General features: G+C 37.7%; 1 protein-coding gene across 4 annotated transcripts in view; it reads left to right on the forward strand.

The window, feature by feature from the left end:
• Positions 1-17,608, forward strand: part of WDR70 (WD repeat domain 70) — a 310,099-nt gene that overhangs the window by 40,218 nt on the left and 252,273 nt on the right. For all 4 annotated transcript variants that reach the window (XM_065873371.1, XM_065873369.1, XM_065873370.1 and 1 more), the window contains one exon: positions 12,726-12,785. In XM_065873371.1, coding sequence (XP_065729443.1) covers positions 12,726-12,785 — 60 coding nt within the window. The remainder of the gene's footprint in view (positions 1-12,725; positions 12,786-17,608) is intronic.

Below are 17,608 nucleotides of genomic sequence, written 5' to 3' on the forward strand. Positions count from 1 at the left end.
TTTTATTGCCAAATAGTGTTCTATTATATGGACATACTACATTAAAAAAATGCATTCATTAGTTGATGGACATTGGGTGTTTATATTTTTTGGCTATTATGAATAATGTTACTATGAATATTTGTCTAGAATTATTTGTACGGATGTATGTTTTTGGGTTTTTTGGGGTGTATATCTAGGAGTGGAATTGCTAGGTCATATGATAACTCTATGTTTAACATTTTGAGGAACAGCCAAACTGTTTTCCAAAGTAGTTGCACCATTTTACAATCCCATCAGTAGTCTGTGAGGGTTCAATTTCTCCACATCCTCACCAGCACATTTTATTGTTTGTCTTTTTGATTATAGCCATCTTGGTGGATGTGATGTAGTATCTCATTGTGGTTTTGATTTGTATTTCCCTAAAGAATAATGATGTTGAACATTGTTTCATGTGCTTATGGGCCTTTCGTATGTCTTATTTGGAGAAATGTCTCTTCAGCTCTTCTGCCTGTTTCAGTTGGGTTATTTATTATTGAGTTGTAAGGGTTCTTTATGTATTTTGGACACAAATTCCTTCTTAGATACTTGATTTGCAAATATTTTCTTTCATTCTGTGTGTTGTCCTGTCACCTTCTTTGATGGTGTACTTTGAAGTATAATAATTTAAAATTTTGGTGGAGTCCAGTTTGTCTGGTTTTTCTATTGTTGCTTGTGCATTTGGTGTCATATCTAAGTAGCCTAACCCAAGGTTGTGAACATTTACTCCTATGTTGCTTTTTTTTTCCTGCGAGTTTTATAGTTTTAGTCACATTTAGGTCTTTGGTATATTTTGAGTTAATTTTTGTGTATGATTTGACATAGGACACTCTCCTATCATTGTACTTGTCACAGCTACGATAAAATGATCATTGTTGTGATAGTTATTTGTTTACAAGTGTGCACCTTCTGTTGTTTCTGAGCTCTATGAAGACAGTGCCTGTGTCTTCCTTATTTGGGGTTTCCTGGTGTTTAGCATATAGTACCTGGCACTTAGGCTTTATTAGGTACAGCTTACAGTAAGTCTGTCTGTGGCCTTGAAGGTTTTATCTTGAGGATACAGAGAAAAATGTTTAAGAGTAGATATAAAATATAAATAGTTAATAAATACGTCCCCATATTTTAGAGACGATGGATAAACTCTGCTTGTGTATTTTTTTTTCTCATGGATTTCATGTTAATTTTCTTTTAAAAACAAACTGTCATTACTAGGTGATTTATATATTTAGTTAAGAATGAATATATTTGAGCATGTACTGTATGTCAGACACTGTGCTAAGTACTGAAGATGCAAATTAAATAAGACTTAGTATCTGTCCTCAAGGATTTTACAGACTAGTGAGGAGATGACAAGTAAATAATCTGCTTTTGTTCTCTAGCAAGAAATGCCCAACAGCAATTTAAAATATTTTGTTGTATTAGTGGTGGCTTTAGACATTATGGAAAATATGATGGAGTGTTAATAATTTGTTCCATATTTGGTGGGATGAATAGGGTGTAGAATTGCTAGAGCTAGGACTGTAGAATAAATACAAGAGAATCTTTACAGATTGGCTTTGGGGATGCCTTTAATTGTCACTATACCTTTTACAGTTGTGAAGCATATACATGCTTTTGCATGTATGCAGAGTTACATTAAATAATATATGGTATCTATTCTGCAGTGTTAGTTTTCAAGAGAGCTATAGTAGGGGAGAAGGATTAAAATATTTTTTCTCAGTACGAGGTGAATTTGATAAAAATTTATTATGTCTCAAGCTTCTTTTATTTTTCCAAATAAATTAATTCTCACTAATTTGACTGATACCTTGACATTTTTTTTTTTTTTTTTTTTTTTTTTTATGCGTTACGCGGGCCTCTCACCGCCGTGGCCCCTCCCGTTGCGGAGGACAGGCTCCGGACGCGCAGGCCCAGCGGCCATGGCCCACGGGCCCAGCCGCTCCGCGGCACGCGGGACCCTCCCAGACCGGGGCACGAACCCGCGCCCCCTGCATCGGCAGGCGGACCCCCAACCACTGCGCCACCAGGGAAGCCCCCTTGACATTTTTTGTAGTCAAAATTAGTACAGTCTGTACATCTTTAACTGAATATCAAAAGATTGCCCAAGTAATAACGCAGTTTTTATAAAAAACAGTTATGAAATCTTAAACATAACTCAAAATACTACAGTGTATAACCCATGTTGACTAATTCTGCACTGCATATCTAAGATTCTGAAAGTTGGTGAAACTTTTCTATCTCAAGTCATTTTATACCTGGTCTCAAACAATTTCTCAAATGTGTACTTTCAGGATAAAACCTTTATAGCCATAGTCTCGTAATAATGTCTTACTTATAATGGGGTTGTAGTTATAAAGTGTTGTGGCACATTAACTCATTTGGTCATCACGACGACTCTGCGAAGCTAACAGGGTAAGTGTTACTATAGAGGAGGCGTTATGTTGTAATGATTACGTGCACAGACTTTGGGGCCAGACTTCTAAGTTCAAATTCCCTCTCAGTCACTTACCAGTTATGTGACCTTGCACAAATTACTTAACCTCTCTTTGCCTCGGTGTCCTCATCTTTAAAATGGGGTGATAATAGGACCTATTAGAGAGTTGTTGTGAGGATTAAATTACTTAGTATATATGTGGTGCCTTGAGCAGTGCTTGGCCCATAGTATGCATGTATATGCTAGCTGTTACTATTATTATTTATATACAGTAGATGGTTAAGGAAATAGAGGCTCTATGAAGAAGGGATTTTTTCATTCTTACCACTAGTAAGTAACAGAATCCAGATTCCTGTCCTGCTGTTGCCTTGACTCTTTAAAACAATATGAGTTTTATTAAGTACCTGTTGAATGAATGGTTGTATGAATTGGAAAAAAAATCCCATGTTGCCTGGCAGTTTGGAAAATTGAATTATAGAGTAAGATTTTTGCTTAATTGAAAGTTAAATTTGACTTCCAAGATTTTCCAATGAAAGAGAAAGATAAATACTATATGATATCATTTATATATAGAATCTAAAAAATAATGCAAATGAATGTATATGCAAAAGAGAAACAGACTCATAGATACAGAAAACAAACTTGTGGTACCAAAGAGCAGAGGGAAAGGGGGAGGGACAAATAAGGGGTATGGGATTAACAAATACAAACTACTATATATAAAATAGATAAGCAATAAGTATATACTGTATAGCACAGAGAATTATACCTATTATCTTATAATAACCTATAATGGAGTATAATCTGCAGAAATACCGAATCACTATGCTGTATGCCTGAAACTAACACAATATTGTAAATCAGCTATACTTCAATAAAATAAAAGAAACATGTTACATGTTAGTCTTCCTGTTCCGGGGTAATAAAAAATTAACAAATGGAAAAAAAAGATTTTCCAGTTGAATATCTTTTTTTAGGTTACAGAAATTATCTTAAGGTATAAAATGTAGCTCAGACAATATACTATCAAGCTGTAATAGGACTGGTGAACTTGTGTTGCAGTAAAGTGGTAATCTCAGAAAACTTTTGCTTCTCATACTTTATTATTATTTTGGCCGTGCCACGCAGCTTGCAGTATCTCAGTTCCCTGACTAGGTCACGGCATTGAAGGCCTGGAATCCTCACCACTAGGTCACCAGGGAACTCCCTGCTTCTCATGCTTTAATGTGCACATACGTCTCCTGGGGACCTTATTAAAAAGCAGATTCTGGTTTAGTAGGTCTTGGAGAGGTCCAACATTCTGAATTTTAACAAGTTCCTGGGTGATGCCCCTGGTGCTGCTCTGTGGACTGTACTTTAAAATTTTTATTTATCTATTTATTTTGTGGTACGCGGGCCTCTCACTGTTGTGGCCTCTCCCGTTGCGGAGCACAGGCTCCAGACGCGCAGGCTCAGTGGCCATGGCTCACGGGCCCAGCTGCTCTGCGGCACGTGGGATCTTCCCGGACCGGGGCACAAACCCATGTCCCCTGCATCGGCAGGCGGACGCTCAACCACTGCGCCACCAGGGAAGCCCCTGGACTGTACTTTGAGTAGCAAGGCATTAGAGAGGCTTCTATGAGAACAGTGGCACTATCAGACTGAGGTTTGTATTAATATTTACTCCACTTATAAAAGTGTTTTGTTTCCCAAAAGAATCATTGTAACAAATTCTTATTCTTTGTAGATAAGAGGCTAAGGACTTGAAGTTTTGAGGGGATAATTAGTTCAAGTTGTGAAGATGTGAGAATGGTGTGTACATTGTTGCCACTGACGTGGTGGAGGTGGGGCTTTTTTAGGAATAGGACAAATGGTAAAACCCAGGGACTCCAGTCTGAGCTGGTGAAAATTTCCCTCTTCCTTTATAGTTGTAAAGAAAAGCCTTCTCTTTTGGGTAGGGGTAAAGAAGTGGGAGGGGAGAGTTTCATTATAGGGGTCTTAGAAAGCCAGGTTGTTCCTTTTTAATTCTGGCAAGCTCAACCTCTGTTCTTCTATTCCTGCCTGGAGTGGTTAATTATGTGGGTAAGGGTGGGATCTTAATGCCTACATTGATAAGTAATCAATGAAAAATAAATACCACTGCAAATGATAGGAATATTGATAGGCTCTTTAGAGATTAATATTTTTTGAGAAATGATCTGCTTTTTGATTATGTATGAAACTTTTTTGTTGTTTTTTTAATGATATTTATTTTCTAGCTTTTTTGAGGTATGACTGACAAATAAAAATTGTATGTATTGATACTTAACATGTATAATGTGATGGTTTGATATATGTATACATTGTGTAATGATTACCACAATCAATTAACACATCCATCGCCTCACACAGTCACCTTTTTCTTTCTTTTTGGTATGTTAAGATCTATTCTTTGAGCAAACTTCAAGTGTACAGCACAGTGTTATTAACTGTAGTCACCATGCTGTACCTTTGATCCTCAGAACTTATTTATCTTGTAACTGAAAGTTTGTACCCTTTGAGCAGAAACTTCTTAAAAACATTAATTTTTCTAAACTTAACCTGGAATAACATTCTACAAATGAAAATTTCTAAAACAGTATGTGTGATGATCTGAGAAGTTACAATCGGGACTAAAGGTGGTGGAGAAACATTGAAGCTTCTCAGTGAGAAATGCAGTAGGAAGAATAATATCATGGTAGTGAGCAGTGTGGAGTAAAGTAAAGAAGATGGAAGTCAGGGAAGGACATAGGGTAGTGTTCTTAGCTCCAGATGTGAGTTTAAGGTAGACCGTGTCATCATAGAATGTCACGAATTACCTGGTGCAACTCTTTCACTTTTACAAGTGGAAAAGCTGAGGTTCTATACAGTTAAATGGCTGAGTGAAGATTACAAGTGGCCGTTAATGTCAGAGTCATGTCTAGATTTCAAGTCTTTGAACTTAGAGAGCAAATAAGAATAAAAGCTGACATATTCATAAAATTTTAGGGTGTTAGGAAATGACAGGGTGTATTTTCATGGTAGGTTTGAAAATAGATGTCATTTGATATAAATTCTGTTGGCTAATTACCTGCCATTATTTTATGATAAATAAACATAGAAAATTGTCATCTTTGTGTTTATTGCTAATGTCGTGTTTTTTTAAAAAAGTGATTTCTGATAAAATATAAGAATGAACTATCCTTTTCGAGTTTCTCGGCCCTCACACAAGTATAAAAATTATCTAACAGTGTGCTCTTAAGTCACGTTACTAAGAAATGTTCTCTAAGATTTCAGCTTGCAAAAGGGCATAAATGGTTTGAAGGTAATTTAGAAGTGGTTTGGGAATACTGCTAATTGAAGGATTGGAACCAGCTGTGAGATTTAGCTAGAAAATTGTCTTTCCTTCCTGCAATATTTTAGACATGTAACTTTACATTTTTGGAGGAAGATTTTAAACATTGGATAAATGATTTTTTTTGATGCTTACCTAACATTTATTAGAGTATTGAGAAGTATTCAGGCATAAGAGTATGCATCTTTTAATCTTTTTTTGTTTGCTTATGTGTGTTGTATCTATTAAAATTTTTTTTTAGTTTTGGCAAAATATACATAATGTAAAATTTACAGTCAATCATTTTTAAAAATTTATTTTAGTTTTTAAAATTAATTAATTAGCTTATTTTTGTCTGTGTTGGGTCTTTGTTGCTGCACTCAGGCTTTCTCTAGTTGCGGCAAGCAGGCATCTCATTGCGGTGGCTTCTCTTGTTGCAGAGCACGGGGTCTAGGTGTGCAGGCTTCAGTAGATGTGGCGTGTGGGCTCAGAAGTTGTGGCTCGCAGGCTCTAGAGTGCAGGCTCAGTAGTTGTGGTGCACAGGCTTAGTTGCTCCACGACATGTGGGATCTTCCTGGACCAGGGACTGAACCTGTGTCCCCTGCATTGGCAGGCAGATTCTTAACCACTGAGCCACCAGGGAAGTCCCAGTCTTAATCATTTTAAAATGTACGGCTCTGTAGTGTTACATTGCTGTGCAGCCAGTCTCCAGAACTTTTTCATTTTTGCAAAACAGAAACTCTATACCCATTAAACGACAACTTTCTATTTCCACCTCTTCCCCCAAACTCTGGCAACCACTGTGCGTTCTGCCTCTATTAATTTGACTACTCTGTATACCTCAGATGAGTGCAATTATACAGTATTTCTCTTTTTGTGAGTGGCTTATTTCACTTAGCATAATGTTCTCCGGGTTCATCCGTGTTGTAGCATGTGTCAGAATTTCCTTCCTCTTTAAGACTGAATAATATCCCACTGTATATTTATACCACTGTTCCTTCATCCATGGATGGACACTTGAGTTGCTCCTACCTTTTGACTATTGTGAATAAAGCTGCTTTGAACATGAGTGTACAAACATCTCTTTGACACACTGCTTTTCATTTCTTTGGGGTATATACACCAATGGAATTGCTGAATCATAAGGTAATTCTTGTTTAAGTTTTTTAAAGAACTACCATACTGTTTTACATAGCAGCTGCACCATTTCCCTCCAGCAGTATATGTGTTCCAGTTTCTGTTCATCTTTGCTAAAACTTATTTTGTTTTTCTTTTTTTCCCTTAAGTACTAGCTTTTGCGTTGGGTATGAAGTGGTATCTCATTGTGGGTTTTTTTTTTTTAAATAAATTTATTTATTTATTTTTGGCTGTGTTGGGTCTTCGTTGCTGCGCGCGGGCTTTCTCTAGTTGTGGCGAGCGGGGGTATTCTTTGTTGCGGTGGTTGGGCTTCTCATTGCAGTGGCTTCTCTTGTTGTGGAGCACAGGTGCACGCACGGGCTTCAGTAGTTGTGGCGCATGGGCTCAGTAGTTGTGGCATGCGGGCTCAGTGGTAGTGGCTCGTGGGCTCTAGAGTGCAGGCTTAGTAGTTGTGGCACATGGGCTTGGTTGCTCCGCGCATGTGGGATCTTCCCGGACCAGGGCTCGAACCCGTGTCCCCTGCACTGGCAGGTGTATTCTTAACCACTGCGCCACCAGGGAAGCCCTCTCCTTGTGGTTTTGATTTGCATTTCCCTAAGGATTAGTGATGTTGAGTCTCTTTTCATATGCTTGTTGGTCATCTGTATAACTTCTTTGCAGAAATAACTATTGAAGTTCTTTGCCAAATTTTGAATTGGGTTTTTTTCGCTTTAGTTGTTGAGTCATAGGAGTTTTAAATATATTCTGGATATTAACACCATATCAGATATATGATTTGCAGGTATTTTCTCCCATTGTGTAGGTTGCCTTTTCACCGTGTTGTGTCTTTTGATGCCTCGGTGATCTTTTTGAAATCTCAATTCTTATCAAATTACATGGCTCAGAGCTTAAATTGCAGATTCTTGGCATTGTATACAATCTGGCTCATAATGAACTCTCTGGGTTAACATTAAAAAAAGATACACCGCCCCCCCCCCCCCCCCGACACCACACATCCTTCTCCTTCTTCCTGCCCAGGAATTTAAACTCTAGCCAGGCAAAAATATTTGCAACTCAGAAAGTGTCAAGATTCATCTTATTCTCGCCTAGATGCCCTCCACATTCATCTAGGGAACTTCTGTTTTTCCAAAAGCATCTCAAACATCTCTTGTATGAAGCCTTTTCTAATCACTCTCTACTTCCCCAGGCACAGTGGAATTGAGCGCTGAACCCTGTGTATCCTTCTGTCATAGCATCTGAAACATTTTAGTTTGCCTGTTTGTTTACCTGTCTGTTTTGCTTTGCTGGACTGATAGTTCTTCATGAGCAGAGTCTTTGTTATTGGTCTTTTTATCTTTAACTTAGTTCCTGGTATGTGGTATGTAGTATATAATTAAATAATACATGTTGTTAAGTGAATGTGTGATTAGTGAGTGAGTGAATAAATGAATTAATTTTAAGAGTTACACCAGAATGGACTCTAATTTTGGTTGCTTTTGGTTCTGCACTGGTAACTGTTTCCAAAGTGGTTTCTGGGAGAAAGTGGCACTCATTTTCAAACTCCTGGTTGGAAATCCCCATTCTCTGTCCCAACTGTTAGCCACTTTGTGGTAGATCTTTATTACTGAGTAGACTTTTTATTTTGACTCATACTACTATACATATATAACTTCAAAAATTTATGACATATTACCCCAGAAAGGTAATAAATGATTTGCAAGTCTTTTGAAAAACACTACAAGGATGTATGTATAGTATATCAGATGGAATTGCTCATGTTATTCTAGATATGTTTGCTATCATTGTTCTTACTGGGGTAAACGCAAGAGCCTGGGAAATAATCCTTTGGTTGGCATTTAAAACCAAACCAAAACAAAGCCTGGTATCTTTTCCTCTCTTCCATTAAGACTGTAGCTCTTGTTATGAATTTTGGTAATAAATGACTTCATTTGAAGTCTTGTAGTTTATGATGTCCCCTGGCAGGGAAATCTTGAAAATATTTTACTGTTACAGCAAATTTCACACTGAGCCATATTTCAAAAAGTCATTAGTAAAAGTTCTGGAAAAAGAACAGTCACCATCAAGTGATATGCTACCAAAAGATGGATTGCTACTATTTTAGATGATTTAGTTGTGCCAATTATATGGGCTTTTTATGAGTTACGCCCTACATGATTTCCAGTAAAACTTTGATTTTAAATTTAAACAATACTTATTTAAACATTTAATTCATTCCTAATGAAAATACTGAGCTGTTCTGTATTCTTGTAAGTTTTTTCTTTAATGCCAGAAATTGTCTGTATATAGGCACGTTCTGCATTGAATTCAGTGAAATAATTTTCATCCTTCCTTCTGGTGACAGTGTTTTTCTTTCCTGAGTGATGAAAAAGGAATTGGTTATGAAATGATACTATAATAGATTTTTCTTTAAGTAAAACATTTGAACTGTTCTCCTGTTTCTTTCAGGAGTACTTAGCACCTTTACATGAGTTTTTATTACTTACAAATATTGTCAACTGCAAAGGGAGCAGTGGTTTACATAATTTAATGTAGGGGTAGTCCAGAATTCATTTGTTCAACTTTTAAATTAGTTTGGAATTTGTGTTGGAATATTGGTATCTCCAGTATTGTTGTGTGCAGGACTTTCCAAAACATATTAAACCATAGTGTAATGTCTTTGTCTTGAAATAAACTGCAAATTCTCCAGCAGTTCCTTGGGTTACTATGAGGTAAGTGTTTTTGTTCAGTGCCTCTTGGTTCCTGATCTCCTTCTTTACTGATCTGTGGTGGTAATCAACCATAGCCGCTTCTCAGATGCAAATAGTTTAAGACAAAATTGCCTTTATTTCTCTATACTTGCAACTTTACATTTGCTTTTAGTCTGGGATAGAATCATTTGGTTTTCAAAGGTTTTCACTTTTGGAAAATATGACTCTGACTCACCAGGCTCACCTGATGGATAGCACCTACCGGTTCTTCTTTATGGGCATAAACATTAATGTTTGAGGTAAATTAAAAATAATCTAATGTGATTTACGAGGTAGACATTGTAAGGGCCATTAATACACTCCAAAAACTCTTGTGTCTGCCATATACCAGGTGTTTTGTGGATTGGGGACCCAGAGACAATATATATACATGGTCTTTGAGAAGCATGTCTTGAGTTTGGTTACGGAGTGGTGTGGAGGGAGACCGGTCAAAAATTACAATGTATTATGATAGGTTCTGTGATAGACAAGGAGAGGGTGTCATGGGAGTGCATGGAAGGGTCATTTAACCCAGAGTTTGAAATGTTGAGAAATGCTTCCAGGAGCAGGTCACATCTGAATTGCGTCTTAAAGGGTGAGTAGGAATTAGCCAAGTAAAAAGGAAGAGAAGCCTGGAAATAGACTAAGATAATATGACAAGAGAGACAGGAGGTAAACCTTAGAATAAATGGTGGCTGTCATTTATTGAGTACCTACTTTGTGCCGAACTCTGTATTATGAGCTTTAAACCACTTACCTCACAGTAACCTAAGGGGCAGGTGCTATTATCCTGTTTGCAAATGGGGAAACTGAGAGTCATTACTCTCCTGAGGTTATGACAAGGTTAATGAGTATCAGAGCTTGATTTTAAAACCCTAGATTTTCTGGCTTTTTGTCAAGGCTGTTTCCTCCCAAGAAAGAATAGTTTCAAGCCGGAGGAAATAGTTAAGTAGTTATCATGCTGGTGAAAGGTCAGATGTGCAGATTAAGTTCTGAAAAGTGTCCTGGGACATTTATAGTGACTTATTTATTCATTCAAGAAACATTTACTAAGAGTCCTTTAAGTACCAAGAACTGTGCTAGGTATTGGGAATTAAATGACACGTGCCAAAGTGGTAGAGGTAGAGGGGTGGAAGAAAGTAGAGGCAATGAGTGCAAACTGTAGTGTGAGGAAGCTTGATTGTAGAGGAAAAGATAGTGGTATAGCAGTAAACCTAGGCGAAATTGGGGTGTGTGTGTGTTTTAATATGGGATGTACTTTTTTTAAAATATAAATTTATTTATTTATGGCTGCGTTGGGTCTTCGTTGCTGCGCACGGGCTTTCTCTAGTTGCGGCGAGTGGGGGCTACTCTTCATTGCGTTGCATGGGCTTCTCATTGCAGTGGCTTCTCTTGTGGAGCACGGGCTCTAGGTGCGCGGGCTTCAGTAGTTGTGGCACGCGGGCTCAGAAGTTGTGACCCATGGCCTCTAGAGCGCAGGCTCAGTAGTTGTGGCTCACGGGGGCTTAGTTGCTCCACAGCTTGTGGGATCTTCCCAGACTAGGGATCGAACCCGTGTCCCCTGCACTGACAGGCAGATTCATAACGACTGCGCCACCAGGGAAGTCCCAATATGGGACGTACTTAAATTTTCATATTCTGAGGAGAAAGAGCCATGGTAGGGGAAAGAGTTAAGATAAAATAGAAAGAACTAGTGATTGATTGGTTCATCAAGGATCCTAAGGAAAGAGGGAAGTTAGGGACCAAAGTCTGTAGATTGCACGTTTTTGTTTGTTTGTTTATTTGTTTTGGGCATGCCACGTGGCTTGTGTTACATGGCTTGTGGGATCTTAGTTCTCCAACCAGATGTTGAACTTGGGCCCTTGGCAGTGAAAGTGCAGAGTCCTAACCACTGGACCACCAGGGAATTCCCTGAACATGTTTAATTAAGTAGATTGCAAGATAATCCTAACATGAATTTGTAATGGCTGTAGAATTTTAGTATAACTACCCTGCTCTTGGATAATGGAGACTTGACTAAACAATGAAACTTCTTATTTAAATGATCAGTGTGACCTCTTATGTCTGATTTATGCATCCATCTTCTTCATCCCTCAGTTATTCTGTCCATACCCTTTGTAACATAGCATGTATTATATTGAAGTAGAGTCATTGATGTTTCCCTCTTAGACCATATGCTTCTTGGGAGGAGAGAGGAGTAGAGGCTGTGTCTAACGCCACTTAGCATCTGGTATAATCTCACTTTAATAAAGCCTTGCTGAATCGATGAATCAGTGAATGACTCTGTTCCTTATTTGTACCATTTGAATATCAGTTTTTTGTTTTTTAATCTTTTATGGGTTAAAAGGTATGTATCTATCCTGTGCAAATTTTGTTGTGTGTTATAAATTAAGTACTTTAAGGTATGCCCAAGTACCAGTGAAAAAAGGACTTTAAAAATTTTCCATATAGGGAGGACCTTATGGTTTCATACAACCTAAAGAATATCTTAGGTTTATCTTTTTAGAGATTTAAGATAAATTTATTATCAGCTCAAAGTGACCAATTGTAATTTATCTAGAAGTGCAGAAATAAGATATGCTTGCACTTTAAAAAATATCTTAATTTAATTTTTATTTATTTATTTTTGGTTGCATTGGGTCTTCGTTGCTGCACGTGGGCTTTCTCTAGTTGCGGCGAGCGAGGGCTACTCTTCATTGTGGTGCGTGGGTTTCTCGTTGCAGTGGCTTCTCGTTGCGGAGCACAGGCTCTAGGCGTGCGGGCTTCAGTAGTTGTGGCACATGGGCTCAGTAGTTGTGGCTCGCGGGCTCTAGAGCGCAGGCTCAGTAGTTGTGGTGCACGGGCTTAGTTGCTCCGTGGCATGTGGGATCTTCCCGGAGCAGGGCTCGAACCTGTGTCCCCTGCATTGGCAGGGGGATTCTTAACCACTGCGCCACCAGGGAAGTCCCACACTCACACTTTTTCCTTCCTATTTTTTAAAGTTTTGTGTTAAAAAGTCAGTGATGCAATTTTTAAAAATTAAATTTCCTGTGAGTGTGGTATGTAGTTCCCCCAAATATGTTATATTACTCATCAATGTCATGGAATTTTCTGTTTTCAGAATCCTGTCCAAAAGATCCCTGACTCGCATGAGATAACGCTGAAGCATGGCACTAAGACAGTAAGTTTTAAAAATTTAATTCTTTTCCCTTAATAACAGGGCTCTCATGGAAAAGTGAACTAATAAGATATATTTATATTAAGGCCAATTATACAATCAACTGGTATCACAAAGCTATAGGCATTCAGGAAAATAGATTACTTTTCTGTTCAGTCAAAATAACCATTGCATTTCATTTAAAATAGGAACACTTACTGCCATTGTTATTGTTGGCTTTAAAACCTCTTTCTTTGATATAGGAACATTATAAGTGAAAGAAAGAAATGAAACTCAAATACTTTTTTTTGTTATGGTGTGGGAAAATTTTTCATTACCCTTAGCTTCATTTCTATATCAGTAAGAGGCCTGAGTTCATTTTTTAGGTGGATGTTGAGATAAGAAATGAACATAAGATAGTTACTGTATGGCTCTAAGATTATATTACTTAGATTTATGGATTATATTTTCATATTTATTTATGTTATTTAAAAATTAATAATGTAAACATTTTGAGGTATAAGATTAAATCATTTTATCTTATTGAAAAAAGATTTAATAATATCTTATGAAAACTGATAGTTGAATGAATGAAACTTGCTTGTGAATGAATAAAATTATCTTGCTTTCCCTTTATAATTAAGCTACCTTTTTCTAGAAGTCTGACAGGTAAAGAAGTAGGAAAATACATCCCATAATGAGGGGGAAAACATCAATCAATAGAAATAGGTCCAGAAGTAACACAAATGATAGAATTAATAGCCAAGGATTTTAAAATAGTGATAGTCTTTCCACTAAATTTTTTACTTTTGAAAATATCATTTCCATAAAATATTTGTGTTAAATACATTGGGTTTATTATTATTTTAAATGAAGTAAACAGTGAATATTTTTTTTTTTTTTTTTTTTGCGGTACGCGGGCCTCTCACTGTTGTGGTCTCTCCCGTTGCGGAGCACAGGCTCCGGACGCACAGGCCCAGCGGCCACGGCTCACGGGCCCAGCCGCTCCGTGGCATGTGGGATCCTCCCGGACCGGGGCACGAACCCGTGTCCCCTGCATCGGCAGGCGGACTCTCAACCACTGCGCCACCAGAGAACCCCCAACAGTGAATATTTTAAAATGTCTTAATTTTAATTTTTGCTATGGTAAATACTGACACAAATAACTCATATAAACAGACATTTTGGGGGGTTCTCAAAAGATTTTGAGTGTAAAGGGTCTTGAAACCGAAATATCAGAACTGCTGCCTTAAGAAATCATTTCCATCTCATTCTTCATATTATACCTACTTTTTATTAAATCACACTTTTGATATTTTTATTCTGAAATCAGGAAAGAATTTTACTAATTTTCATGTTTTTAAGTAAATAAGAAAAAAATTATAGACTGTAAATACTTAAAAGGAAGCTTTCCTATCATTAAGTCCAGAAATTTTTACAGCTGAGAGATAGTTCATGTTTAACACATGTTTTATTTAGATATGCATATTTTTTCAAATCAAATTTTATCTTTAATAATATATATAATTAAAAAAATACTCCAAGTTATTTTACACATTAATAATCAGAGCTTCTAACTGTACTGTTAGGTTAACTAATTTTTTTTGTAGTCCTGCCTTTGCCCTGCATGTATTTCAACTTTTTGGAAATATGTCAGAGATTAAGAAGGTGACTGGCTGGTCTTTTTTGTTTGTTTTTAAACTAGTTATTGTAAAAATGTTTACACATTCACAGAAGTATAGAGAATACTGAAAGGAATTCCCATATATTTTTCTCTGAACCTTACCAATTGTCTACATAAGGCCACTCTTACTTCCTATATAATTTACATTTCTAGTAAACCACCTCCTCCCCATCCCATCTACCTACCTTGTGGGATTATTTAAAAACAAATTCCAGACTTCATATGATTTCATCTGTAAGTATTTCAGTATGAATCTGTAAGAGATAAGGTTGGTCTTTCTCTCTCTCTCTCCTCCTCTCCCTCTCCTTTTCTCTCTCTCATAATCAGAACATCTTTATTATGTCTAAAGTTTTTTCAATAATTATTTAATATCATCTAATATCCCATTATTCATATTTCTTCAACTGTCCCATATATATATTTTTTAAAATTTTTGGCTGCATTGGGTCTTTGTTGCTGCGTGCAGGCTTTCTCTAGTTGCGGTGAGCGGGGGCTACTCTTTGTTGTGGTGCGCCGGCTTCTCATCGCAGTGGCTTCTGTTGTTGCGGAGTATGGGCTCAGTACTTGTGGCTCGCAGGCTCTAGAGTGCAGGTTCAGTAGTTGTGGCGCATGGGCTTAGCTGCTCCGCAACATGTGGGATCTTCCTGGACCAGGGCTTGAACCCATGTCCCTGCATCGGCAGGTGGATTCTTAACCACTGCGCCACCAGGGAAGCCCCCATACATATTTTTCCAGTTAGTTTGTTCAAATCAGTATCCAGATGGTATCTTACTCACTCTGAGGAGAGTCATCATTGTTTATTTGTTATGTCTCTTAATCTATATGTTTTTCCTTTTTTTTTCTCCTTGCCATTGAGGAAATATATCTATTTTGTCAGTATACTTACCGTTGGCCTGAAACAAATACACTACCAGGTATTTCTTCAGCAAAGATGGGTTTATCCGGGATCAGCAGAGAATTACAATTTGGGGTCTGCAACCATGGTGAGCCATGCTCAAGTTCCTGCATGGCAAGGGAAGGAGAACCTTTTTATAGGGGTGAAAAGGAAATTTGGATGGCTAAACAGAGTCCATGGCCTTTCACTGGCTGATGAGTCCTTGCCAGGAAAGAAAAGACGTCTTTATTCTTCCTATTGAGCTCTGCTATCATTGCAGAGTTTCCCTTTCTGGTATCCCAACTCTATTTAATTGAGGTTTCTGTTTATTAATTTTTTACATTTACCCCTCTGATCACAAGATTTTTCTCTGAAAGCATCACTGATTAAATGTCAGGTTGCCTAGTTTCAGCAGCCTTTTGTCCCTCAGTGTCAAGAAGGACCTTTCTTGGGTGTAGTGTCTCACATCAGAAGGAAATTACATAGATTAGAAACTTATTAAGATCACACTGGAATAACAAGGAGAGGTAGGAGGGAGAACTTTCTGGTACTTTTTATCTAAAGTCCATATGTTATCAAGATCATAGGTATTGGAGATCGTCTGGAGCGTGATGTCATCATCAAAGGTTTGGTGACAAACTTCTAACGGGGTTTCTCTGGATATCTTGGGAAAGCTGTCTTATCAGATGTCATCTGCTTCAATTCCAGGAAATCTTTACTTTCAGGTCGCCAGATGATGTGCAGGTCCAGTCAGGGTTCGGTGCTTTCTTTAGGTGTGTTATGTCACATGAATTCAAGAATCTATTCCTTGGAGTTTGGTGGGAAAAATATTGGTTAGCAGTGCCTGATAGGGGCCTCTCCAGGGAGGTTGAAAAGAGTTTCTCTGGAGGTGTCTTTTCCAATAGATGAAATCTCCAGGTTGTAAGGTGTGATGCTTAAGGTCTAGATTCAGTTTGCTGATATTTTGTTGGGGATTTTTCTGTTTATATTCATAAGGGATATAGGTCAGTAGTTTTCTTATGGTGACTTTGGTTTTGGCATCAGGGTAATATTTACCTCATAGAATGCTGAAAGCATTTATTTCTCCTATATTTTCTGGAAGAGTGTATGAAGGATTGATTAATTATTCTTTAAATGTTTGATAGAATTTACCTTGAAGCCAAATAGATATAGACTTTTCTTTGTGGGAAGATTTTTTTGTTTTTTATAAATTTATTTATTTATTTGGCTGCGTTGGGTCTTTGTTGCTGCGCACGGGCTTTCTCTAGTTGCGGTGAGTGGGGGCTACTCTTCGTTGTGGTGCGTGAGCTTCTCATTGCGGTGGCTTCTCTTGTTGTGGAGCGCAGGCTCTAGGCGTGTGGGCTCAGTAGTTTTGTTATGAGGGCTTCAGTAGTTGTGGCTCATGGGCTCTAGAGCGCAGGCTCAGTAGTTGTGGTGCACGGGCTTAGTTGCTCCACGGCGTGTGGAATCTTCCTGGACCAGGGCTTGAACCTGTGTCCCCTGCACTGGCAGGTGGATTCTAAACCACTGTGCCACCGGGAAGTCCTCTGGGAAGATTTGTGATTACTAATTTAAGCCCTTATTAAAAATCTATTCAGATTTTCTTTCTTTTGTTTTCATGAGTCCATTTTGGTAGTTTGTGTCTTTCTAATAATTTGTATGGTTCATCTAAGTTATATAACTGGTTGGCATGCAATTCATAGAATTTCCTTGTAATCCTCTTAATTTATGTTATCTTCTCTTTCCTTCTTGATTTTAGTAGTTCTTTCTTTTTTTGTTGGCCAATCTAGCTAAAGTTTCTCAATTTTCTTGAAATTTTCAAAGGACCATTTTTTGATCCCGTTGATTTTCTTTACTTTAAAAATTTCTCTTTTCTACTGAACTCTGCTCTAATCTTTATTTCCTTCCTGTTGCATGCTTTGGGTTTTGTTTCCTCTTCTTTGGTAATTTTTTAAAGTGGAAGCTTAAGTTATTGATTTGAGATCTTTCTTCCTTTCTAACATAGGTGTCATAGCCATAAATTTCCCACTAAAGCACTTCTATTTTTAAATATTGCTTAAATGAATAATTTACTTCTTTTTTTTAAACATCTTTATTGGAGCATAATTGCTTTACAATGGTGTGTTAGTTTCTCCTTTATAACAAAGTGAATCGGTTATACATATACATATGTCCCCATATCTCTTCCCTCTAGCGTCTCCGTCCCTCCCACCCCTCTAGGTGGTCACAAAGCACGGAGCTGATCTCCCTGTGCTATGTAGCTGCTTCCCGCTAGCTATCTATTTTACA

The sequence above is a fragment of the Phocoena phocoena genome, chromosome 3 (genome assembly GCF_963924675.1).
Source record: "Phocoena phocoena chromosome 3, mPhoPho1.1, whole genome shotgun sequence".
NCBI classification, from domain to species: domain Eukaryota; kingdom Metazoa; phylum Chordata; class Mammalia; order Artiodactyla; family Phocoenidae; genus Phocoena; species Phocoena phocoena.